The 27,037-nt window shown below is 33.9% G+C and overlaps 2 protein-coding genes and 1 pseudogene across 2 annotated transcripts; all 3 read left to right on the top strand.

The window, feature by feature from the left end:
• The first annotated feature begins 3,030 nt into the window (after positions 1-3,030).
• LOC139853454 (uncharacterized) lies at positions 3,031-3,531 on the top strand. The gene has a single exon (XM_071842848.1). It carries the CDS (start codon positions 3,031-3,033, stop codon positions 3,529-3,531), a length of 501 nt encoding a protein of 166 aa, XP_071698949.1.
• LOC139853453 (protein ALP1-like) lies at positions 3,532-4,326 on the top strand. The gene has a single exon (XM_071842847.1). The coding sequence runs from the start codon at positions 3,532-3,534 to the stop codon at positions 4,324-4,326; it is 795 nt and encodes a 264-aa protein (XP_071698948.1).
• A 1,001-nt stretch (positions 4,327-5,327) lies between these two features.
• LOC139856008 (CASP-like protein 2A1) lies at positions 5,328-6,898 on the top strand (annotated as a pseudogene).
• Positions 6,899-27,037: the final 20,139 nt, after the last annotated feature.

Below are 27,037 nucleotides of genomic sequence, written 5' to 3'. Positions count from 1 at the left end.
AGATGTAGCTACTTGTTCAATCTTGGTTACTTTCTCTTTTTCAGTCGATAGTTCCTTATTTGTGCTAATTTCATTGCTTTGCAACTCAGATAGGCGTTAAAGGTCATTTAACCCAGAAGCAATGTTAAGAATGATACTTTGTGCCTTAACCTTCTTAGCATCTACATCAGATAGGCTGCTAAAAAATTGGGCTAGTGAAGGACAAACCATGGCGTTCAAAAAATTCATGAAATCCTCGTAAGAGTGTGGTGGTCCCTTTAAAAAGAAAGACAGTATATTTGTGTCAAGATTGGGAAACGTAATTTGTTTCTGAGAGGAACTAGTGCCAGCTCCTTGTTGAGCGGATGACGGAGGATTTTGACCAGTTCTTCTTCTCTTGTCGGAAGGCGGAAGAGTCACTAATGTAGTGTCTTGGAGTGGTGCACTAGCTGTTGGAGATAAAGGGAAATTATTACTTATAAAAGAGTTCCAATATGCTTCACAAGATTTCAAGGGTGGCATAATGTATAAAGAAGGGTTTGGATTATAAAATCCACCAGTACTGGGCTTAAAAGAAAACAAATACAGGTTTTGGTCTGGTATTTTACATAATTCAGTGTTATCATTCTCATTACCCAAGGCACGACGTTCCCTAGAAGCAACTCGGTTCATACCTATGTCTTCTACTTATTCTTCTTCATCTTCCTCCTCCCTTACAGTATCCTCTTCAGGAATGAGAGTATCGTCAATAATTGTCTGAGTAGTAAAGGTAAGTTGCGAGTAAGACGATGATCGCATGGCGGTAAGCGGAGTAATTTCTGCAGAAGTTTAAAAGTCACAGCAGTAAATTGGATAAATAAAGAGGAGCATCTTATTAAGCATATATAGCAAAAGTAAGCACTTACTCTTCCTCCCAGCAAGAACACAGGCATAACCTTGTGTGATATCCCAATCTTGGCTTACAGATGTCAATGAAAGCATGTGTTCCCCATATTTAACGTCGTTGATCTGTTCAGCTTTAATTTTCTTAAACAAAATGCTTTCCTTGTTCTTTAGTCTTGGAAAGGTAACTGATACGGTATGCAAGTATTTACGCCAAACTCGAGCAGCTGAGTATTTGTCATCAATTGCATCTTCATTTATAAAGATAAATGAAGCTTACCAATCATTGCTGGGATGATCAAGTGCAGGTCTCAGAAATCCATGAACTTTGTTGAATGTAAACCAACCTTTTTCGTGGGATGCTATACGTACCAAATGACAAAATATCCGAATAGATGGCTCTATATTCCTTGCGTGGCAATACATTTCAAAAATAAGAATCTTTCGAATTGATGCTGGTTCAAATTGACCAACGGAAACATCGTAGAACTTGCAAACTTCTAAAAAGAATGGAGTAAATGGCAGTCGCAAACAAAAATCGAAAATTAAATGGCCATAAATAGCAACCTTGCCAGGGGTGGTGAGCAGGCTCTGGCATTAGTTGCAGGAATTATTGGTTCAACACCAGCTAATCTAGAAAAACGTTGCAGTAGCTTGCCCAAATATTTCTCATTTACTCTGCTATGAATAGCTGTAACATCCTTTATGGCTACCATTAAAGTTTTAATGAAATAGGAAGTAAAGAAGGTATTGATGGTAAAAGATGAACACTGTAGAAGGAAGCTGTAAAAGTGAATGCTCGATCAGGGTTTATGGTGGTTAAAAAGGAAAAAGTTGTGACAGCTGTGCTTGGTGGTGATTTTGGGGGTTTTATTTTCAACCACACACGTGTATGGACACGATTAAAAGGTGAATACGAAAAAACGCTTTTTACAGCTGGAGGCGCGTGGGGTATTATAGCCATGTAAAAACAATCATTACGAAGTCAGTAAATTTTACCTATCATTTAATGCCTGTAACGTGCTCCCCGATGCAAAAGGGAAACGTGAAGACTTGGTTGGGATGTGTTATCAGAAGTTTAACAACTTAATCATTTTTCAAACGCTTAAGTCATTAAACTGGGGGGGACTTAATGGTGTATCCTATCGTATACACGCACAAGGCATAATGATCGCATAAAAATAGCATCAGGAAGACTGGAAACAACAGTTTTGTGGAATTATCCGTCCAGCGTTCTCCGCTGTACAGGCTGCTCCGTCATGCGTAAGCCCTAAAAGCCGCCTAGCGCATAAGCCCTGAACGGAGAGCGCCCTATTCAGCATAAATTTCGGATCACGAATAACAGAACATATCATCATCTGACACGTGTCCCCGAACAATCCGATGGATCTGTCACTATAAATAGACCTCTTGGGTCGTCATTTTACACATTCAGACATTCTGACAACTTGTGAGCAGAGACTTCACCTTTCTCTCCCACACAGTACTTTCTCTCACTAGAAGTCATCCGGCTAACAGCTAAACGCTAAACGGACAACAGATTGATTAAGCCACCCCACAGATTTCCAGATCTGTGTGCCGGGTCTGCAGAGATTATTTCCCGAGGGTAAACATCAATCTGCAATACTCCCCCACATTCAGCTAGATCGCTTCTAGAATTGTGCTAACACACTAAGCCTTACCTCATAAGAAAATAGGTGTTAACAGCTTCCAATCAAAATTTTTATTTTACTATTTTAATAAATTAGAATTTGAGATAAATACTTGTCCAAACCATACAAATAAATATGTACATTCCCCATTAAGGTTTAATCAAATTCACCTATTGTTTATCAGGGCTTTGTAAGACCTTTCCTAACCGGGCGTCGGTTTGCAAGGTCAGTCCTTGCTGGCCAAAACTGACGAAAACTGACGGCCGTTATCGTGGCGTCAGTTTCATCACTAACTGGCGTTAGTCGGGATCTCGACGGAAAAAACGTCAGTTGGTGGTGTCGCGTCAGGATTGGGCCACGTGTCATAGCCGTTAGGCAACGGCTTTATAGCCGTTTTTCCTTTTTTTTTTTTTTTTTCCCATTATAAATACCCATTCTTGCATTTCATTTTTACACAAAAAAAATAAAAATAAAAAAACACTACTCTCAAAAAATATACTTTTTACTCAAAAAAATTATGGCGTCATATTTACTAGCTTCCGATTCAGATTCGGAGGATGTTCGTATTATCCAACTTATTCAAGAATTGGACGAAGAGTCCGAAGTCGAGTCCGTTCCTCGTAATCCAAGAGTTCGTGGATACATTCCGAGAGATCGGGAGTCAGCAGCGCAACGTCTTTGGAATGATTACTTAGCTGACGCACCCGTTTACCCTGCTAAGAAATTTAAAAGGCGGTTTCGAATGCGCATAAACTTATTTCTACGTATAGCTCAAGGTATAACTACTTTTAATGGTAATTATATTCCTGAACATTTTGATTTTTTTAGAGAAATAAATGATGCACTTGGTAGGCAGTCGTTTACTACTTTACAAAAGTGTACTTCGGCTATACATCAATTGGCTTATAGATTAAGCCCCGATGCTCTCGATGAATATTTACATATGAGTGAGCAAACATCAGTAATATGTTTAGACAACTTTTGTATATGTATTATTGATTTTCATAAAAGTCGATAAATGAGATCTCCCACAACAACCGATGTTGCACGAATATATAGTGCACATGAGGAGAAGCTAGGATTCAAGGGTATGCTCGGTAGTATCGATTGTATGCACTGGGAATGGAAGAATTGTCCGGTCGCTCATAAAGGACAATACACTAGGGGTGATCACAAGAAACCGACGATTATGCTTGAAGCAGTGGCTTCATATGACTTGTGGATTTGGCATGCCTTTTTCGGGATGGCAGGTTCTAACAACGATATCAATGTTTTGAATCAGTCACCAGTTTTTGATGCACTAAAGAAGGGAACAGCTCCATCTGCACCATTTGAGATTAATGGTCATCAATACACCAAAGTTTATTACCTTGCCGATGGTATATATCTTGATTGGGCGACACTGATCAAAGGAATGTCGTGCCCCACAGATGAACCAAGGATTAAGTTCACGAGATTTCAAGCAAGTGCACGAAAGGACATAGAGAGGGCTTTTGGTGTTCTTCAAGGACGATTTCATATTTTAAGTCAACCTTCACGGACTTTGAAAGTAAACAAGATGCGAAGAGTAATGGAATGTTGTCTCATTTTACATAATATGATTTTAGAAGACAATGATTTTGCGTTATGTAAATGGGAAGAAAGGTTTATAACCGAGGAAAGAGCAAATCGTGCCCAACGAGTTAGGAATAAAGGACGTGATCAAGACGTTGTCACAAGAGAAATAAGATATAGGGCGGTGCACGACCAGCTGACTGAAGATTTAATCGAGCATATTTGGAATCTTCCAACGGCATTTCGACGAACGAATTAGTATTTATTTATTTATGTAATCTTTAAGATTATTATTATTTTATATTGTATGTTTTTTATTAATTATTTTATTTAATTATTTGTATTTTGTTTTTATTATTAATAAATATCTTATTTTCAAATATTAAATAATGTGTTAAATTATATATAAAAAATGAAAAAATTAAAAGCTGGTGGACCCTACTGAAACTGACACTGAAAACTGACATTTTGGGTTAAAAAATGTCAGAAACTGACACTGCCCAGTCAGAGTAAAATTGCACTTTTTGGCCAAAAAATGTCCCAACTGCCTGTGAAGTCACAGTCACGGTTGGGAATGGTCTAAAGAATACCTCAAATACTTCCTACAATGCTTAACTAACTCTATGTTATGCTCATGCTTCTTTGAACCATAATATCTTGAAGTAAACTTTTTGCAGTTTCTGCACTTCCTACAATGCTAACTAACTCGATTGTTAGACCTTTAACTACCGACCCAACAAAATTCACATACCTACCTTTCGTTTTCAATTCAACATCCCCATTTACCTACAATAAAGTGACATCGTTTAATAAGTGGTAAAGTAGTATTAACTTTTGGTTCTACATGTTATTTGCATCATATTAATTTTTAGTCACACATTACTAAATACAGTATATGATCTAAGACATTCATAGTTACATGATGTTAGAGCAATTTTAAAGATGCATGATTAAACATTTTGTTGGTGGACTGGTGTTCAACAATTAACTTTTTGTTATAAAGTTAGCAAATTGCAGAGAGTTATCAATGTCCATATGAATATGATATGAGATATGGTGTACATGGGGAAAAACAACTTGATTTTAATAAAATTATTAAGCTAGCATTGAATGTAACATCACCTAACTTCACCTAAATTTTACGACCACCATTTATTATTTATTACTACATGTAAATATAAATATAATCATAAGCTAATGCAACAAGATAGTTAGCCCACATTTCGCATCTCTACTCAATTTCATACAATACCAAAAAAAAAAAAAAAGTTACAATCTATATTAGGGTCTAAAATGACTGATCACAAAGTAGAAAAGAGTATTGTAGCAACCCCTAATCCAATAGGATCATCACCTGATCAAGAAGATGATAACTTGTCCGGCATGCGAACGCTGGAAACGTTGTTGAGGCTGTTTCCGGTGGGGTTATGTGTGGCTGCACTTGTTATCATGATTAAAGATTCCGAGTCTAATGAGTATGGATCTTTATCTTACTCCAACATCACCGCATTCAGGTATATTTGTTCTTTGATATCACAAAAACAAAATCTCTAATTCAAAGTTTCAGAGGAAACAAAAACAAAATCTTGGATAAACAAGATTAATAGATTATTTCATTATCACTCAAGGATTTAGTTAACATGTGACTGTATTTTTATTACATGAATATACCATTAATTTGAGCAAATACGATAGTTTTTTCGTATTTTAAAATATTGTATTGTAGACATAAATAATACGGAGTACTTCGTATAGGTTACGTTATGTTATGTGTAGTTACAAAAAATGCTGTTAAGTTGTATATGGAAACTGCCTGACATGCTTACTTGCTATAAAAAAGATTACATAGTTTTTATTATATATTGTGTTTATAAGAAATTAATTATAACCACAGGTTTTTGGTGCATGCTAATGGCATATGTGCTGGTTTTTCGCTACTCTCGGCAGCTGTCACAGCAATACCTCGCCCTGTAACCATGCCTCGAGCCTGGACCTTCTTTCTCCTTGATCAGGTAACTATACTTTATATTTAATTTCTAATTAGTCTAATGAATTGAATAATTTTGAGATTGTAAGCTAAAATAACATGTACTGTTTGAAGTGTATTTAAAAATTTAAAAACTTTAATACGATAGTTACAAAAAAGAAAAAAAGGTTAATTATGTAGTTAGTTCTTATGCTTATATACTTGAATTCAAATTGTAGGTTTCGTCCTCTAAACCTTACATTCATAGCAAATTAAGTCTATATACTTGTCTTTGAAATGTCTTTAACTTGTATCCAAATTTATTACTTACAAGTCATCTTACTTTATCCAAATAGCATATTTGATAAATTTTTATAAGACGTTCAAGTAGTTTTGTTAAAAACATCATTATTATAATATGGTTTCCACAAATAATAAAAGATACATTATTGCACATACATATTTTATAAAGAATACTCCGTACTATAGTACAAAGCAAGCAGCAGTTAATAGTTTTATGCACTGTACCTATAGGTTTTGACATACTTGATACTGGCTGCTGGTGCGGTGGCAACTGAGTTTGCGTTTCTGTCATACAAAGGTGACGTGGCGGTGACATGGAGTGAGGCATGTGGGACCTACGGCCACTTTTCTGCAAACAAGCGACAACATCGATCATCATCACCTTTGTTGTGGTGCTTTGTTACATTTCGCTGTCACTCATATCTTCGTATAGGCTATTCAGCAAGTATGATGCACCTGGTGGATACCATAACAAAGGGATCCAGAACGTTGACATCGAGAACTAATAGTGTTGACTTGTGTGCATGTTTGGTTTTCATGAAGAACAAAAATAAGATTGTGAAGAGAGGTTATATATGATATATAGTGTTCTTCATGGATTTTCTTGTTTGTATTTTATAAACTTGACTAGTGCAGATACCCGTGAAATCACGTGATTTTAAAGAAAAATTTTTTGAATGATATATTACACAATCAACATTAGATAAAATAACATAATTCATCAAGTTCTACGAAATAGGAAACAACAATGTTTAACCGAATACTCGAACGACATACAAAAATTTTACCAAAGAAAGATAATGGGAAAAAAGAACGTCTAATAAGAAACAAAACAACATAGTCTTTCAGGCATGGGAAGAAAACTTGCTCTAAAATCTTTCAGGCTGATTGAAAATGGGTGTGAATTTAAAAAGTTACAAAAACTTGCTCTAAATCTTTCATGCTGATTGTAATGCGTTTACCTTCATCATCATTTTCCTTTTGATAGTACTCCAAATCTCCACAGTACAAAATGCAACCATTAACATCTAATAAACAAACTTAGACCTTGAAATTAGTATTTGAATGAATTTGATAGTTTGCAAGTATTTCAAAAGACTGTTCATAAATCTAACGAAATATTTGCTCAGTCATCAACTATACCTCAACATTTATCACTTGCTTTGCTTTACAAATTATAATCTTAAAAAAAATTAATGATAAAAAAAAAAAGAATAACATACCATTCAAAAGTTGGTTTAACTCTCCCGCCATTATAGTAGACATAAGCACTTCCATTGTCAACAATTAACAATCTCCTGTTACCGGAACGCATCAAAACACAGCCTTTAAAGTATTACAATCAGGCTTCATAGACATAATGTTACAGATAAGATTTCATTCTAACATATGTCTCTTGAGTTACATTAGAGTTGAAATAATCTACCAAAAATCATACCATGATTTTCTTGTAAAAAAAGTAAGTATAAGGTAAAACTTAAAAGTTTATAAACCGAGTAAATTGCCTAAACTTACCTTAATTTCATACTCAAGAACTCGACCTTTAGTTTCTATGTTCGAGTGAATGTGTTCATGACCTCAACCTCCTTGAGCAGCTCCGCTTCACTGAGCGCCATAATCTTGTTCGCCTCCCGCTGGTCCACCTGTGAATTCTTGGTCTGCTTTACCTTTCTCGAGTAAAATACAAATCAAACACGCATTGACATGATATGCATATATAACAATAAGCCTGCTTACATGCACTGAAAGATATATATCTACGTAGTATTTTATAATGACTATTGGATAGCCTACTTTTAAAACTTTATTCCATAATCACTACAATGTAAGAAACCAAACCGCGTAATAATCAAAGTAATCAAAATCTATAGTTACACATTTTTTATACTTTTAGGTGCAGTCTTACTTGTATGCATATACATGACAATAAGTTTAAAATATTCATAATGGTACGCATTACAATCAATTTAGGGACAACTTTGATTGACCAACATAAATGGGTTCAAATTGCCACACCAATGCACTTTTATTGGTGATTCAGTTTCAGAAACTTATCAATGCAAAGTTCTTTGGTCAAGTTGATTATGTTTTTTAAATAACCGAAGTCATTCTCATCTAAAAAATTCAAAATCAAAACCCATATAACATTCATTAAATTAATATTTATAACTTGCACCAATATCCAACAATCATACATGTAAAATCAAGAAAAAGCAAGTGAACTATGAATTATCTAATTAAGACTTTAAAGTCCAAAACCCAACTCAAATGACATCAAGTATAGCATCAGATAAACATCATTACAAACTGAGACATCCCAAACCAATACTATTATTCAAAAAAAAAAAAAAAACTAAGATGATACTTTTGTTGGTCTACTAATGCATAGTTCCAGACACAAATGTCATTGGTGCACTTTTAAGTTTTCAAATCCTTTATCTACAAAGCCATGTTATTTCGCACTGCTCATCTTTGTCACACTCTCTTTTGTAAGCATGGTTATGTTTTCAAGTTGCAAAATAATTAGCAAAAACAACATTTAAGAAATAAATAAATCAAATTAGACAATAAGAAATTTGAAAATGCAGTCATAATGGAAGGCGAGAGATAGAACCTATAGCATACTGAATTTCATCAATTGATTCGATGTGTCACATAACTTCATTGCTGTTTCAATTGCACTTCTATATGTGTAACTTCATTTATTTTGTATGTAGCAATAAGCCCGCTACAGAATAAACATTCCAATGCGCTTCCTTTCTCAAACTTGCATTAATCACTATGAGTTATGTTTCATTTTCAAAGTAAAACTATACCATCACTACCATCAAGAGCTACTACAAACACAAAGAAATCCAAGAAATACATACCTGAATTAGTTAGATTCGAAACTCGTGAGATCAAGTTTGTCCTTCAAACATACACCATCACCATCATATCACTTTCTTTCTTACGTCTCTCTTAGACATTTCATCAAACATCTTATATGTATTTTCATACATTTTAAATGATTAGTCATAGTAAATAATGCAATACGATTAAGCCTATATCATTTCCTTAGCAATCAAACACAAAAAACTTAGATAAACTTTTTAAATTGAAATTTCAACCAATGCATCAAAAGAAAAGAAAATGAAAAAAAAAAAAACAAAACAGTAGACAAAAATTTAAATTCCAAGAGAAGAAGATGTTATTGAATAGCTAAAATTTTAAATCCCGTTGTGTTTCAGATCATATCAATTCCTGAAAAAAACCATAATACAAAGTATTAATCAAAAGGCTACCTTCAAATTTCACTCGATTTTGCAAACCCGCCACCACTTCTTCAATCGATTTCCACGACGGTGAGATTGAGGGCAGCTGTAGATGGCTGCTGCGGTGGTGGTGACCGTAGATGATGGCGATGATTAGAATTGAAGGAAACGAAAAATCAAAAATGAAAAAGGTACCTGTTGAATCTCAAGAAAATCTTGATTATCTCTGCCTTTTTGAATCTGTATTGGATCTGAAAAATGAAGAAGAGATGAAAAAAAAAACAACCCTAAATAAGAGTTTAATAAGAATAAATGAAGAAAGTGTGTGGGAGAAGATAACAACAACTTTTTGTCAGACACCCATGCAATAATAATATACTAGTATTACTTAAAAAATTAATTAATTTTAGTATTTAAAAGTTAATATTAATTAATTTTAGTATTAATTTAAAAGTTAATAATATTGATGATGTAAGCAAGAGGGCTTAAAAAAATGACATGTGTACTTCATAATTTTTTAAGATAAGGTTTATATTAGGAAGTGATGTCACTCCATTGGCATTTTATAAGCATGTAATAGATGTGTAATTTATAAAAGCGATAACCCAAGCTTCAAATTATGTAACTTCATTGCAACCCTGAAATCTATTTATTCCAAGCAACTAAATGTGTGTATGATGTGCATTTTTTGTGTAAGAAAGCTCAAAAATTGTGAACACGGATCAATAAAATGGATCTCTACTATATGTATCGTTGCCACTGGTCTTGGTGGCATCATTATCCTAGTAACTAAAACCGAGCTGACTTTATATTCCTATGAATGAATCAGAGAATCTTATAATGGTAGATTCAAAGACAGAAATGAAAATGACAGAATGGCAAATATTAGACAGACCATTAAAGCTAGATTCACAATTATGAAGGTCTTGAGAAAACACTAAACCTAAAGCGCTGAATTCGGCTCCTTGAAAAGAGTTGTTGAGCTTTCTTAGCCATTGATGTTGACCTGTATAAACAAATTATGTGAACAAGTTAACAGGTTGATTTATGTTATGTTTTATCAAAAGAAAGTCGGTTCGTATACGTGAGTAGCCAAAGTGTATTTTTAATGCATAATAACCTCCTTTGTCATTTTTATTCAAAAAACAAGATTATTAATCGAAGAAATAAAATTGACTTATACAAAGCATAATTACACAATTTTTGTAAATAATTAGAGACAAGTATTTTCCAGCAAGGTATCAATCCAACCCGTACCAGAAAACTTCCATCTCAACCGGCCTATTTTGACTCTGATAAACAGGTTGTTGAAAAAGTTCATGAAAAAAGAAAACCGTTAGATGATTCTTTCAACTTTGGCCACGGTTTTTGTTAAAGGAGTGTCGTGCCATAGAGTTTTTTTTCCAGAACCTCGACGATCATCCTGCAAATACGTATACAACGCACGCCCTCAATCAATTCAAATTTAGCTGTATTCTAAAATGAATGTATATATAACAGCGCATCTCACTAAAGAAACTAAATATGAAATTAAGTACACCGATCATATCATAGATATCAGAAACAAGTACAAGAATTATTAGTAAAAGAACAAAATTGGACATGAGATACCTTGTAGAGAGAAGCAGCTGATTCAGATTCAACTGTTTGATTTTGTTCAGGCCCTTGAAAGCCATCTAAAGCATCTAAAGTCAGCTGCCATCCACAAAGAGCTACACCACTTATAGCACTTGAACTCGCACCCGCACCATTGTTACCGTTACTAACCCCAGCTGCAGCCACATTCCCATTCACCCATGGGCAGAAAAAATTATGATGCTTTATTGGGTCAAACTCCACAGGTTCTTCAAAATTGCTTTCTCCATTTGGAGGCCCTAAATTAGAAAAGACCACAAACTGATTTAAGTGTCGATTGTTTTTCAGTCTACAAATCTTATTATGTCTTATGTAAGAGCGCCCGTAGACGTTTTTGCGGTAGACAGTTTGTTTTTCTGAATACATAAGGTAAAATAATGTTTTATTCTGTCTGCAGACAGACTTAGAAATATGCTTCTAAGTGTTGCTGACATAATTAACACTCTTCATTATTCGGCATACAGACCGACCTTTAGGCCACATCTTCCTTACAGAGACATGGTCCGCATATCTTCAGACAAAGACATCTTAAAAACAAACAATACCTTAATCAAACTAGGGTGTATAATGTATTATGCAAACTTTTGATTTTTGTGCAAACTTAACATATTTGGTGCGAGATTTTATAAATTTGTGTGTGCAAGATTTTAAATTTATGAGAAACAGCAACACACATCCAAAGACCATCTTTAAAATGTACATACAGAAAATATAAATATAAATATGATTGAAAAGAGTAAATGGTCTAACCGATCCCATTTGCACGGTACCTACATTCATTGTAAGGAGATGAGTTGTGTGCCTGCATCACCTCATCTTTTGATGCTTCAAGGCCAGAAAATACAACCGCATTGCACGAAAGAGAAGGATGACAACTTTGCTCATTAGGTGCTTTGCTGAGCTGGAATGCTGATGTGATGACCCGAAAATTTCTGACCAAATTTAAACTTAATCTTTGTATGATTAACATTTTCGACACGATAAGCAAAGTCTGTAAAACTGAATCTCAAAATTTTTGAACTACTTTTATATATTTAAATACCCTTCGGTTATTTTCGACGATTTGCGAACAATTATATGTAAATAGATACATATATACTATAACTTGAAAAGGTAACAATGTATTAATTATTTGATACCGTACATTAAACTTATTGGTTTAAATATCTATTTGAATATATATGATAAGTTGAAATATTTATTATTAAAATTTATTTATAAATAACTTCCAATGTGTATTTAGAAACTGATTTATGTATATTAAAAAGATATATACATATATATAATTTCAAGTTATTTAGTAGACGATGGTAACATTTTCAAATTGCTACAGTACCCAAAATGCTACAGTGTTTTCGAAAATTACTCTTTACTACAGTGAATTGCTACAGTAAAAATTGGCTTTGCTACAGTAACTTTGCTACAGTGGTATAGTTTATGGATGATTTAAGACTATATTTTGACAAAGGTACGATTCACGAAACGTAAAGTACAAGTTTTCTCAGTATACGATAGGACGTTCGAAAAATCAAAACCGGGACATAAGTCGAGTGACGACGTACGACTTATCGGAATGAAAATTACAAGTCAACTATGCACGTGAATTTAATATAATATATAATTAATTATTTAAATTATATATATATTATTATATATAATATATATAAATATGTCGACAGAATGAAAACAAAACAGATTGGGTGCCAAACAGCTGGCCATGCGATCGCATGGCACTAACCCACATTACCCATGCGATCGCATGGGATCAAGATTCAGGAAACATTATAAAACGCGATCGAGTTCTGGCATTTGACACACACACATACCTCCCTCTGTTATTTATTTTATTAATATTTATATTATTATTATTATTATTATTACTATTATTAAAATTAATATTAAGATTAACATTATTATTAATCTTATTATTATTAGTATTATACATAAAATACTACGACGGAGTGCTGTTCGAGTAATTTAAAAACGGGTTTTACGAGCGGGGCAGAGTTAAGGAAATTATGGGTTATTGCCAAGGAGGTTATGGGTAATATTCATGGGTATTATTTGCAAGTCAAACCTAGTGTTATCATCTCCGTTACGTCTACGTACTTTTCTACAATATTGAATCTCAATATTGATATGTAAGTACTTATATTTTATCTTTTATATAATAATTGTGTATCCATATCTAGTGCTCGAGTATATATATTTATACATGCTTGTATGCTAAATTTCCTTATTAAACAGTTTATGATGTACCACGAATTAAATACATATATTACTGGTAAAAAGTATATGATATACATGTTTTTGGAAAGCTGACGAAAAATCAATAACTTTTCATTTAGATATCGAATAATTTCGATGAATGGATTAAAAGATGTGAGCAACTGAATTATGATTGAAGTTAATTGAAATTGCTTTTGAATCTATAATTAAGATTTAAACAACTTGTTTACGAGATTGATAAATTGGATTTTTGAATATTACCAACCGAGTAAATGAATCCTTATATAAGGTACGTCTCGTTTTGTTAAACTATTGTCAAAATTGACTTTTTGAAACAACATTGGATAACTTTTGCATGTCAATATCGAGCATTAGGATTGTGATACACTATGACCTGACCTAGCTTGATAGACATTTATTGACCAACATATGTTCTCTAGGTTGAGATCTACGGTTATTTGGTAATCCGTGTTTTGATCACATTTTGGTGAACGACTTTATATGCTGCTAAGGTGAGTTTCATATGATCCCTTTTACTCAATATATTTTTGGGCTGAGAATACATGCGACTGTTTATAAATACTGAAAATACTAGATTTATATGCGTGAGTTTCATTTGCTCCCTTTTTAATTGCTTTTGCAATCTATATTTTTGGGCTGAGAATACATGCAATTTATTTTAAACGCAATGGATACAAGTACATACTAAATTCTACACCGAGTTTGAACCAAAAATCCCTTAGCTTTGGTAACTAGTAACTGCCGGTTATAAGAACTGGTGGGCGCGAGTAGTTATATATGGATCCATAGGGCTTGATATCCCCGTCCGAGCTAGAGCACTAGCCTTTTAACGGATGTATGCTATTTGAGAAGCGTACACGTTGGTTTGCGTGTATTATTAAGATGATTATACAAAGGGTACAAATTATATATACGTTAAGTTTAGTTACCAGGGTGCTCAATCTTGTAGAATATTTTGATAAACGTTTCTGGATGAAACAACTGAAATCTTGTGATCCACCTTTATATACAGATTATACGAAACATTAAAACTATGAACTCACCAACCTTTGTGTTTACACTTGTTAGCATGTTTATTCTCAGGTTCCCTAGAAGTCTTCCGCTGTTTGCTTATATGTTAGACAAGCTATGTGCATGGAGTTATACATGGCATATTTTTTAAGGAAATGTTGCATTCACCAAATCATCACCATGTATCTTATTTTGACTGCATTGTCAATGGAAGTACTATTGTAAACTATTATTTACAGTGATTGTCTATATGTAGAAATCATCAGATGTCGAAAACCTTTGATTTAAATATTCATTTATGGTGTACCTTTTCAAAAGAATGCAATGTTTACAAAACGTATCATATAGAGGTCAAATACCTCGCAATGAAATCAATGAATGACGTATTGTCCATATGGATTTGGAGCGATCGTCACAGCTGACATCAGGGCTCTTGATTTCTGACATCAGCGGATAATTAACCTCATCGACAAATCCCGGATGATTTGCAACGCTTTCCATTGAATCATCATCACTATGACAAATTGTATCCATTGCTATAACAAAAGAAGCTCTTCCTGTATGTTCATGACCTTGGCTCGAAGGACCAGCCCATCCAATATCAAAATACAAAGTCTGGCTAGGACCCGCACCAGAACTCGGCTCGTCACGTGCACGTTTATACGGGACCAGTGACATCATCTTGCTATCATTTTCATGTGACGACCCGGAAATTTTCGACCAAATTTAAACTTAATCTTTATATGTTTCCGACACGATAAGCAAAGTCTGTAATGTTGAGTCTTAAAATGTTGAAACTGTTTCATATATTCAATTGACCTTCGACTGCTCTCGACGATTCACGAACAATTAATTGTAAATAAATATGTGTGTATGTATATATAAATAATAATTCGAGATATAATTTGAAGTATTATATGTTTTTGTTATTAAAGATTAATAAAATAAACATAGGATATTATAATAATTATTATTTAAAATATATCTCTATATATAAATAAAGTATATTAAAAATAAATATTGAATGATTGTAATACTCGTTTGATGTTCCGATTGATATTAAGCAAGTTAATTTCAAACTTATGATTTTAAAATAAACGGTGATCCGAAAATGTGTTCTACAAATTTTAGGCTTATTAAAAATGTATTTAGGAACTATTTGTTAAGTTTTAACACTTTTTATATTTTACCCATAATTGAGAGGGACATTTGATGTAATTTTTATTTAACAAGTTAATGATCCAATTTTATACCATAATGACCAAAATAAATAAATATAGTTAATTTAAAAAAATATGGGATTTTCTGAACACTTTTATTCGCCACTAAGTAAACAATGGGTACGAAATAATAGTCCGTGAAAACTGTCGGTACAAGACAGGCGGCTGCACTATTTTATTTCTGTTAACTTTTGCTGATTACTATATTCATTATTATAGTAGATTGATCCGTGAATTGGAAAGATTAATAAGTTGTACCGTGTTTCTCTAACTTGTTCCTCAACTTGAAGTGATATTTTTATATAATATTATTATTATTAACTATTATTAAGTAAAATAAATATATAGGACATATATATATATATATATATATATATATATATATATATATATATATATATATATATATATATATATATATATATATATATATATATATATATATTATAGGAGTTAGAATTTGAACTTATGTAGTCAAACTATTGTTAGTTGTTATCTCCTTTATATTAGGAGTTTCATTCTTATCAAACCTCATGTAATATGGGTTATAAATACCTATCTCTGTTAATGGAATAAAATAACTCCGATCCATATTAAATTCTTTATGGTATCAAGAGCCAATTAAAAACCAAAATCAGAAAACCAAACCTAAATTGCCATGGCTGGCGATGAAGGAACTTCTCAAAACCCGTCGGATGTAAATTCTCCATACTACATTCACGCCTCAGACTACCCGAAACAAATGCACGTGAATGACACCCTCAATGACACCAACTACGCTGATTGGTCACAGGAGATGTTGAATTTCCTCTACGCCAAGAACAAGGTTGGGTTTATCGACGGAACGTTACAGAAACCCCAATCAACGGCTCCGGAATACATGCTATGGATGAGATGCGACGCCATGGTTAAAGGGTGGCTCACCACCGCGATGGAGAAAGACATTCGCAGCAGTGTTAAATACGCAAACGCAGCTTGCGAAATCTGGAATGACCTAAAAGAACGATTCGGTAAAGAAAGTGCTCCTAGAGCATATGAATTGAAGCAAACTCTAACAATGACTCACCAAGATGGAGCCACGGTTTCAGTCTATTACACAAAACTGAGATCGCTTTGGGATGAAATAGACTCAATTCTTGCAACACCCAAGTGTACATGCAGCCTCTGTACATGTGAAGTGGGTAAGAACTCTATGCTACTAAGGGAAAAGGAACAGTTGTATGAATTTCTTATGGGATTGCACAATCAATTTTCGGTTATCAAGACCCAAATTCTTGCTATGAGTCCGCTGCCAAACCTGGGAAACGCCTACCATCTTGTAGCCGAGGATGAACGTCAAAGAAACATATCGACAGAAAAGAGACCCAATCAAGATGTCGCAGCCTTCAAGGCATGGACACCAACACGTAAAGAGGGAAGCAAGAGTCAAAAGCAATCTAAAGATACCAAACTAATATGTGGAGAATGTGGCAAAGAGGGACACTCAACGGATGGATGCTTCAAAAAGATTGGGTATCCAGAATGGTGGCCGGGGAACAAGAAAAAGGAAGTGTCCAAACCGAAGGCTTCCTTCGCCAACTCTGATGATCAGTCACCCGTTCCCGGTTTAACCAAAGAACAATACGATTCCTTCGTTAGGCACTTTTCTGAAGTTGGAACCTCTGGTAAAGAGGATAACAACCCAAAGGTATATTTGAATACCAAAGGTAATGACGATAATAACTGGGTTGTTGACTCAGGGTCCACTGAGCATATTACATATGACAGTGAAAATCTTGATAATGCCACTGTAAGTCACCATGAGACCCCGGTAATTATTCCTAATGGAGATGTCGTTCCTGTTAAAGGGAAAGGCAATTGTCAGTTGCCAGGAGGAACCGAAATAAATGGTGTTTTATATATACTCAAGTTCACGTGTAACCTCTTGTCTGTGAGCAGATTAACTAAAGACCTTCAATGTGCATTAACCTTTTTCCCTGATTTTTGTGTCGTGCAGAAGCTATACACGAGAAGCTTGATTGGCACGGGTAAGTGCAAAGGAGGTCTATACCGAATGGGGATGCTTGGGAAGGAAAGGAAAGCCTTGACAACCACCATCGACGTTTGGCACAAAAGATTGGGACATGCTTCCGGTGAAAAACTTGCTCGAATAGATTTTCTTAGTAATGTTTCTTTTAATACAAATTGTGATTCTTGTTCTAAAGCAAAACATACAAGACTTCCATTTCCTAATAGCAATATTAAGACCAATGATTGTTTCGAATTAATTCATTGTGATATTTGGGGGAAGTACCGTGTGCCATCTCTATCAGGGGCTAGTTATTTTTTAACCATCGTCGATGACTATAGTCGGATGGTTTGGGTGTTTTTATTAAAATTCAAACATGAGACAAGCACCCACTTGATGAATTTTGTTAACCTGATAAAAACTCAATTTGGCAAAACTATCAAAAGAATTCGTAGTGATAATGGTGGTGAATTTACATCCAATGAGATGCATTCCTTTTATAACAAATATGGTATTATGCTTGAAACATCTTGCCCGCACACTCCACAACAAAATGGAGTGGTGGAGCGAAAGCATAGACACTTAATTGAGACTGCTAGAGCCTTAATGTATGAAGCCAATTTACCTAAAAAGTTTTGGGGGGAATGTGTATTGACTGCTACTTTTGTCATAAACCGATTACCATCTAAGGTGATCAAAGACAAAACGTCCTATGAGCTTGTTTTCAATCGTAAACCTGACTACCAATCCATGAAAGTTTTCGGCTGCCTCTCATACTATCGAAACACCAACACTCATGGAGACAAGTTTGAAGTGAGAGGGAGACCGGGTTTATTTATAGGGTACCCACTTGGTGTGAAAGGGTACAAAATTTATGATCTTCAAGACAAAAAGATCATTGTCTCAAGAGACGTTAAATTCGTGGAAGACAAATTCCCTTTTGCTGATTTACCCAAAGATAAATTTATCCCCAATGATCAAAGTGATTTATTCATGCTTGATAATCATACTGACTTAAAGTACGAAACATGTGACAAAGGGGAATCAAACCAAAAATCATGGCCCAATTCCTGGTCTTGAAACCGAGACCAACAACAGCCCAACTGAGGATTTGGACCAAGGAAACACCATCGGCCCAACTAATAATACCACCAACCCCACTGATCCAGTGGACACCCCTGATATTTCGGCCCGAGACAATATTGGTAGACCCATGCGACACAAGTCACAGCCAAAACATCTGGAGAACTTCATAGTTGATCTTCCCCCTTCGGTAGACAATGCACAACCCGCATCAAATCTTGCCTCATCGACGGTACACTCTCTATCTAATTTTTTCTCTCATAATTTTTCCGATTCTCATAAGGCATTTTTAGCTTCCATTGACTCACATGAAGAACCAAGGTTTTATCACCAAGCAGCTAAAAGAGAATGTTGGAAAGAAGCTATGAAAAGAGAGATCGAAGCACTTGAAAAGAATGGAACTTGGACACTCACGAGCTTGCCTGAAAATAAACGAGCCATTGACTCCAAATGGGTGTATAAAATTAAATTTAAACCCAATGGAGAAATCGAGAGGTACAAAGCTCGATTGGTAGCTAAAGGATTTACACAAACAGAGGGAGTAGATTATCATGACACCTTTGCTCCGGTTGCCAAGTTGGTCACTGTTCGAACACTTTTAGCTATTGCTGTGAAGAAAGATTGGTTAATTCATCAACTCGATGTGAACAATGCCTTTTTGCATGGTGATCTTCACGAAGAAATCTACATGAAAATACCACAAGGCTTTGCTAAAGAGGGAGAAACACGAGTTTGCCGCCTAAACAAGTCCCTCTACGGTTTAAAGCAAGCATCTCGCAACTGGTATCACAAGTTCACCACTGCTCTATTGGCACTCGACTTCCAACAATCGAAGGCAGACCATTCCTTGTTCATTTATCAAAAGAATGATTCTTTCGTGGCAGCTCTTATATATGTGGATGATGTTGTCTTGATAGGCAACGATGCTGCGAAGATTCAAAATACTAAAATGGAGCTCGATCAAAAATTCAGCATAAAGGATCTCGGCGACCTCAAATATTTCCTAGGCATTGAAGTTGCCCGGACTTCAGAGGGTTTGTTCTTGAGCCAGCGAAAATACATTCTCGACATCCTTGCTGATTGCGGCTATGAAGGATCTCGACCAAGTCTTTTCCCTATAGAACAAAATCACAAATTGGATAAGTGTGAGAATGCACCAAAAGTAGATGATGGGCGCTATCGGAGAGTGGTTGGGCGCCTCCTGTATCTACAAGCAACCCGGCCGGACATTACCTATTCGGTCAACATACTATCTCAGTTTGTTGCTGATCCTCGACAGCCTCATTTAGAAGCTGTTCATCGTGTGCTTCGTTATTTAAAGGCTACTGTTGGACAGGGAATACTACTACCTCGCAAAGGAGGTTTTGAACTCAGCGCCTATTGTGACTCAGATTGGTTAGGGTGTCCTTACACAAGACGGTCCAGAACTAGTTATATTCTTCTTCTTGGAGGTGCTCCAATCTCTTGGAAGACTAAAAAGCAATCTTTGGTATCTCGCTCGTCAGCCGAGGCAGAATACAGGTCAATGGCTTCCACTGTTAGTGAAATCATATGGGTTCGATGGCTCCTAGATGAATTAAGGATTGGTTCAGCTACCCCAACTCCTCTCTTTTGCGATAATCAGGCTGCTCGAGACATAGCGACTAACCCGGTGTTTCATGAACGAGCAAAACATGTAGAAATGGACTGCTACTTCGTTCGTGAGCGAGTGGAATCTAAAGAAATTCAACCACTTCCGATCGACACCAAACAACAAATTGCTGACATTCTGACAAAAGGATTGGGCTCTCAACAGTTAGCATTTCTTCTTAGCAAGTTTGGTATTCGCAATCTTCATGCTCCAACTTGAGAGGGAGTATAGGAGTTAGAATTTGAACTTATGTAGTCAAACTATTGTTAGTTGTTATCTCCTTTATATTAGGAGTTTCATTCTTATCAAACCTCCTATAATATGGGTTATAAATACCTATCTCTGTTAATGGAATAAAATAACTCCGATCCATATATATATATATATATATATATATATATATATATATATATATATATATATATATATATATATATATATATATATATATATATATATATATATATATATATAACACAGATACATATACATAGATGAACACACACAACCACATACACAATCATCATCTTCGGCAACCATCGCCTCCCTTATCACCATTGTAAACCCACTAAATCCCGTCATCAAATATGAACACCCATGTCACCACCATTGGCTAACATCACCAAACCCATTTCTACCTTGTTTCTTGCCCGAGAACTTCACACAATCACACCAACCATCTTCATCGAAAATCAATCGCCATCTTATTATTTCTTCTTCAAAAAAAACCACCACAACCTCACCATGATAAAACCACCATCTTTTATGTTCAAGACCCCCACAATTCCATCACAACAAAACTTTTTGTTTCTATTTACGGCTCACCTCAAAACACCATGAAAACCATGTCTTCTGTTGTGCTATTCAGTCCGAACGCCACAACCATCATGACAACCATCACTGAAATCCTTAAATAAACCCACTGCTATTCATTTTTTTTTGGACTGACGAACAACCATCACCTATGACTTAACTGCTGTTCACTGTTTCTGTTTTGGGGGCTGTGAGAACGACAATCTGCTGTAGTTTCTTTATTTCTATTGTGAAAGGTACACCACAATATCACACAAGTTATTCGCTACTACAGCTGCTCATGTTGCAGCTGCTATTAAACTTGTTACTATTTTTTTTTCTTCGTCTCTTGTTAAACCCATTAAACCATGGTTAATCCTCTCCTTCATTTATCCATCACCACAAGAACCACAAAGAAATTATGTGACTTAACTGAGGGAAGATAAACTATGATGTTAAAAGTGATACTGTAACGCGTATATAAGATGTTGTTGATACAATAGCTTTAACTAATAAAAATCCACTTATTGTTGTTATGGCCGACATTTTATTAGCAAGGGTACCCACTGATTTTTTTTCTCATTAGTGGATTACAAACTCACTAAGGTATTATGCAATTAATTAATCAAATAGAAATTTTCGGCTAACCATGTCACGGTCCACTATTTTTTTTATGGACCAAGATGATAGGTAGTAGGGACACGATGATGGCAAGGGTAATACGCGAATGAGATAATAGTAGCGAGTTGAAAAGCCCCGTCCTAATCCATCTGGACGAATACATTACATTTGGTTACATCGCGAGGTATTAAAACTTTGACTTGAAAACTCTCATTCGATAATAGAAATTAGAATTGGAAACTTTGCAGATAGTATCAATAGAGGATTCCTAACAAAATGGCATTTATGGATTTTAAAATTTCATTTGAAAACAAGCTTTTGATTAATTGATACAAGAACAGAGGTAACGACTTTTTGCTCAGTTCTTGTGTTTTTAATTTACACGAATTGCAGTAGTGTAATATGGTAATTGATATGAGAGATGACTCAATGAATGATTGTGAGGATAACAGCTAACACCCGTTTGATTTTTATCCCAATGATGTCGACAGAGTGAATCACGAGGGAGAAAGAACAAACAATAGAAACAAAAAAATAAATAAAGCAGACTACAACTGTTAACAGAATTCTTGGACACTCCTGTGATTTGATTCGTATATCATTCAATCAAATAGACAAATTAAACAGAAGGATAGTGATTTGATACAGACTCCATCAGTAAACAATTTAGCTGTATATATATTCATATACATCGTATTCATATAATCATATATCTATTATCTGTATTTACTTAGTATATATATACTGTATTATAGCGGTGTATGTATTTGTATTTATATATAACAGTATTTGTAATCATATATCTGTATGTATATTATTTGTGTATGTAAATAATTTTATCATTTAATAATTATTACTATAATAGTAATAATACTATTAATATTAATAATAATTATAAATAATAATACAGATAATAAAATTGATAATAATAATATTATTTATGATATGGAACGCAAATTGAATTGGATCGACACTTCCTTGGAGGCAAAGAAAGTTATAGAAATTATTTATATTATTTATTTTATTATTAGTTTATATTATTTGTTTCTTAAAATAAGAACTAGATTAGAAGTGGGACTCCTAGTCCCATATGTTTTCATAAAGTTGGTGTCAAGTTCACTTGGGTGTTTATGTGCTTATATATACTCCGTAACCTTCTAACTGGAAGACATCTTCCTTCTATTAAAATAATAATATCATTTATTTTGGTCTCTTGTTTACGTAACAAGAGTTACGTGAGTTTCTTTATCAATTAGACACGTTTGTGTTTTAATTATTGTTGTGAAGAGCGTTTGTCTTCCAACGGATCCTTTGATTCTTATCAATTGGTATCAGAGCAATCGATCCACCCTATCATCATTCGATTAGTTGGGTCTCTCCCACGTTTGGATTTTGATACTCTATCTAAAAAAAATCATCGGTACTGTTCATCGGGTACTGTTGATAATGCTAAAAACGAACATATATTTCATAGCATTATCCTTCAAGAAAGGCAAGCTTTTAGTTGCAACTGTTCTATTTACAAGTGATATTCGTTTAAATAATAAAAGGTGAATACAAAAGACAGATTCGACGAATTGAAGACGCAAACGACCAAAAAGTTCAAAAGTACAAAATACAATCAATGAGATTCCAATTATTGATAAGAAACGTCTCAAAATTACAAGAGTACAAGATTCAAAACGCAAAGTACAAGATATTAAATTGTACGCAAGAACGTTCGAAAATCCGGAACCGGGACCAGAGTCAACTCTCAACGCTCGACGCAACGGACTAAAAATTACAAGTCAACTATGCACATGAATATAATATAATATATAATTAATTCTTAAAATTAATATATATATTATATTATATTTAAAAACCGTCGGCATAAAAAAACAAAGACTTTTGAGTCTCCCCAGCTGGCCATGCGATCGCATGGCCTGGAGGAAGAAACTCCATGCGATCGCATGGTGCACAGTTCCAGCCCACATGCCTATAAAAATCGAGCTTTGGTGTAACACAAAACACATCTTTTTCTTCTACTCATTCATACGTAGTATATATTTATATTTTAATTTTAATTTATAATAATAAGGGTGTGTTAGCGAATGTTGTAAGGGTGTAAGTCGAAATTCTGTCCGTGTAACGCTACGCTATTTTTAATCATTGTAAGTTATGTTCAACCTTTTTACATTAATGTCTCGTAGCTAAGTTATTATTATGCTTATTTAATCCGAAGTAATCATGATGTTGGGCTAAAAATATTAAAATTGGGTAATTGGGCTTTGTACCATAATTGGGGTTTGGACAAAAGAACGACACTTGTGGAAATTAGACTATGGGCTATTAATGGGCTTTATATTTGTTTAACTAAATGATAGTTTGTTAATTTTAATATAAAGATTTACAATTGAACGTCCCTATAAATAACCATATACACTCGATCGGATACGATGGGCAGGGTATTTATATGTACGAATAATCATTCATTTAACCGGACAGGGGTGAAATTATGTACAAGGATACTTGGCATAATTGATAACAAAGTATTAAAACCTTGGGTTACACTCAGTCGACATCCTGGTGTAATTATTAAACAAAGTAATAAAACCTTGTTACAGTTTAAGTCCCCAATTAGTTGGAATATTTGACTTCGGGTATAAGGATAATTTGACGAGGACACTCGCACTTTATATTTATGACTGATGGACTGTTATGGACAAAAACTAGACGGACATATTAAATAATCCAGGACAAAGGACAATTAACCCATGGGCATAAAACTAAAATCAACACGTCAAACATCATGATTACGGAAGTTTAAATAAGCATAATTCTTTTATTTCATATTTAATTTCCTTTATTTTATATTTAATTGCACTTCTAATTATCGCATTTTTATTTATTGTTATTGTATTTAATTGCACTTTTAATTATCGTACTTTTTAATTATCGCAAGTTTATTTTATCGCACTTTTGTTATTCGCAATTTCATTATCGTTATTTAATTTACGCTTTAAATTAAGTCTTTTATTTATTTAATATTTTACATTTGGTTTTAAATGCGACTAAAGTTTTAAAATCGACAAACCGGTCATTAAACGGTAAAAACCCCCCTTTATAATAATAATATTACTTATATATATATATTTGTATTTTTATAAATTAAACTAATATAGCGTTAAGCTTTGATTAAAAGATTTTCCCTGTGGAACGAACCGAACTTACTAAAAACTACACTACTGTACGATTAGGTACACTACCTATAAGTGTTGTAGCAAGGTTTAAGTATATCCATTCTCTAAATAAATAGATATCTTGTGTAAAATTGTATCGTATTTAATAGTATTTCCTTGTAAAATGTAATAGTATTTTATACCCCTTAGCTTTAACATCAAGTATTTTTGGCGCCGCTGCCGGGGAACTTTCTTGCTTAAAAGCTGGAAGCGCAACGCTAAAAAGAAAAAAAAAATTATTTTTAATTTACTTTTATTAAAATACGCTTTTGTAAAAATACGTTTTAAATATTCGAAAATATAAAAAGAAAACAAAAATATAAATATTTTTAAGAGTTTGTTAAATATTTAAGTTCTATAAAAGTTTCTTTATCTTTATTTTATAAAAATATAAGTTTTATTTAATTTATATAAATATATTACATAAATATATAAAACAGCAAAATTCAAAACAGCAAAATAAAAAAAATAAAAATAAAAACACTCGGGCCTGCTACTGTAGCAGCCCGTAACCTGGCCCAAAACCTCAGCTCATGCAATCGCATGAGCCCGAAGGCATAAACTCATGCGATCGCATGAGAGTGTCTGACACGCCAACTGCAACCCTAAAACTGCATTAATTACGGGTATTATTATTATTATTATTTAATAAACCCTAATTAGGTTTTATTATTTAATTAGTTATTAGTTTTTAGATTTAATTTATATATTTAGTTTAATTAGTTTAATTAAATTTTAAAATTAATAGTTATATAAAATAAATAATATAAAAATAATATTTTTATAAAAATTGTACTTTTTATAACTTTTAGTATATTTTTATATTTTATTTTTTTTAATTATTTTTAGCGTAATATTTGTATTTTTCGCTCGTATTTAGTTTTAATTCATAGTTTTTGCCATAGTTATTTTTATTTCTAGATTTTTAGGCTTTGCCGTAAAATTCCTTAAGTGCTTTTTCTTTAGACTAAGATATAGGTGCTTTAGAATTTTGCGACGCCTTTTTAAGTTTTAGTTCCTTTTTAAGATATTGCCATTTGGGATACAGTTTTACTTGTAAGCTTTAATATTTTTAGACGTCTTTTACCTATGTATCAATTATCATTCCAATTAGTAATCTCAATTTGCGATTATAATTTTAAGTTAGTGATAGTAATAAGGTTGGGTTAGTCAAGTATTTTTAAGTTTTATAAGTCAATCTTTTTTTTCTTATTTTTTCGATCTTTTCTTTTTCGACCTTTTTCGACGCGCTCTTTTTCTTTCTTATTTCTCGCCATTCTAGTTTTAGGACATAGATTTTTATTCTACTTCTTATCTAAATTTCTTAAAATTACGAAAATTTATTTTAAGTGGTTAAACTGATAGACATCAAAATTTTCTGGTTCGTAGTAATAGTTGGATTTGTACGTGGACCGGGTTATTGGAGCCAAACAGTCCTCAATTATATTGAGACCAAACGAATCCTGCCCCTCTGCTGCATCTTTTGGCTATTCGAAACGTGGGCAAAATCAGAAAAGTCTATTAATTGGATAACTTATATAATTTTTCTTTCCTTTTAAAAACTAATAGGATATTCAGTGAATGCACCGAGCAAGACGTTCACCACCTTTTGTACGTTCACCACCTGTAACTCGATCAAGACATCTAACAAATATTACCGCTGTTGATTTTTCTTTAGAATCGTCATCCAGTCGACCAAGTACTCCAATTCAAATTTCCGATAATCCATTTTTTGAACCCGACCTCACAATTGAGAATCCGGAGAATATTCAGGGACGATTCATAGATCCTGAACCATTAAATTTTCCTCCGAAACCACCAATCATTCAAACAGAGATTGTTGAGGAACGAACCATTAAATCAGAATCCTCTAGTGATTCCGATTCAACAAATTCAATTATGGAGAATCTGGAACCTTTAAGTATGGAAGACCGAATGAGAGCTAAACGCACTGGCCAAGGTCACGCAATTACTCA

The sequence above is a fragment of the Rutidosis leptorrhynchoides genome, chromosome 6, assembly GCF_046630445.1.
Source record: "Rutidosis leptorrhynchoides isolate AG116_Rl617_1_P2 chromosome 6, CSIRO_AGI_Rlap_v1, whole genome shotgun sequence".
Taxonomy (NCBI): Eukaryota; Viridiplantae; Streptophyta; class Magnoliopsida; order Asterales; family Asteraceae; genus Rutidosis; species Rutidosis leptorrhynchoides.
The sequence above is the reverse complement of the archived record's forward strand: the minus strand, read 5'-3'. Positions and strand labels throughout refer to the sequence as shown.

Bases quoted from the DNA above. Each gene is read 5' to 3' on its own strand.
- LOC139853454 (XM_071842848.1), top strand. From the start codon at position 3,031: ATGGCGTCATATTTACTAGCTTCCGATTCAGATTCGGAGGATGTTCGT.
- LOC139853453 (XM_071842847.1), top strand. From the start codon at position 3,532: ATGAGATCTCCCACAACAACCGATGTTGCACGAATATATAGTGCACAT.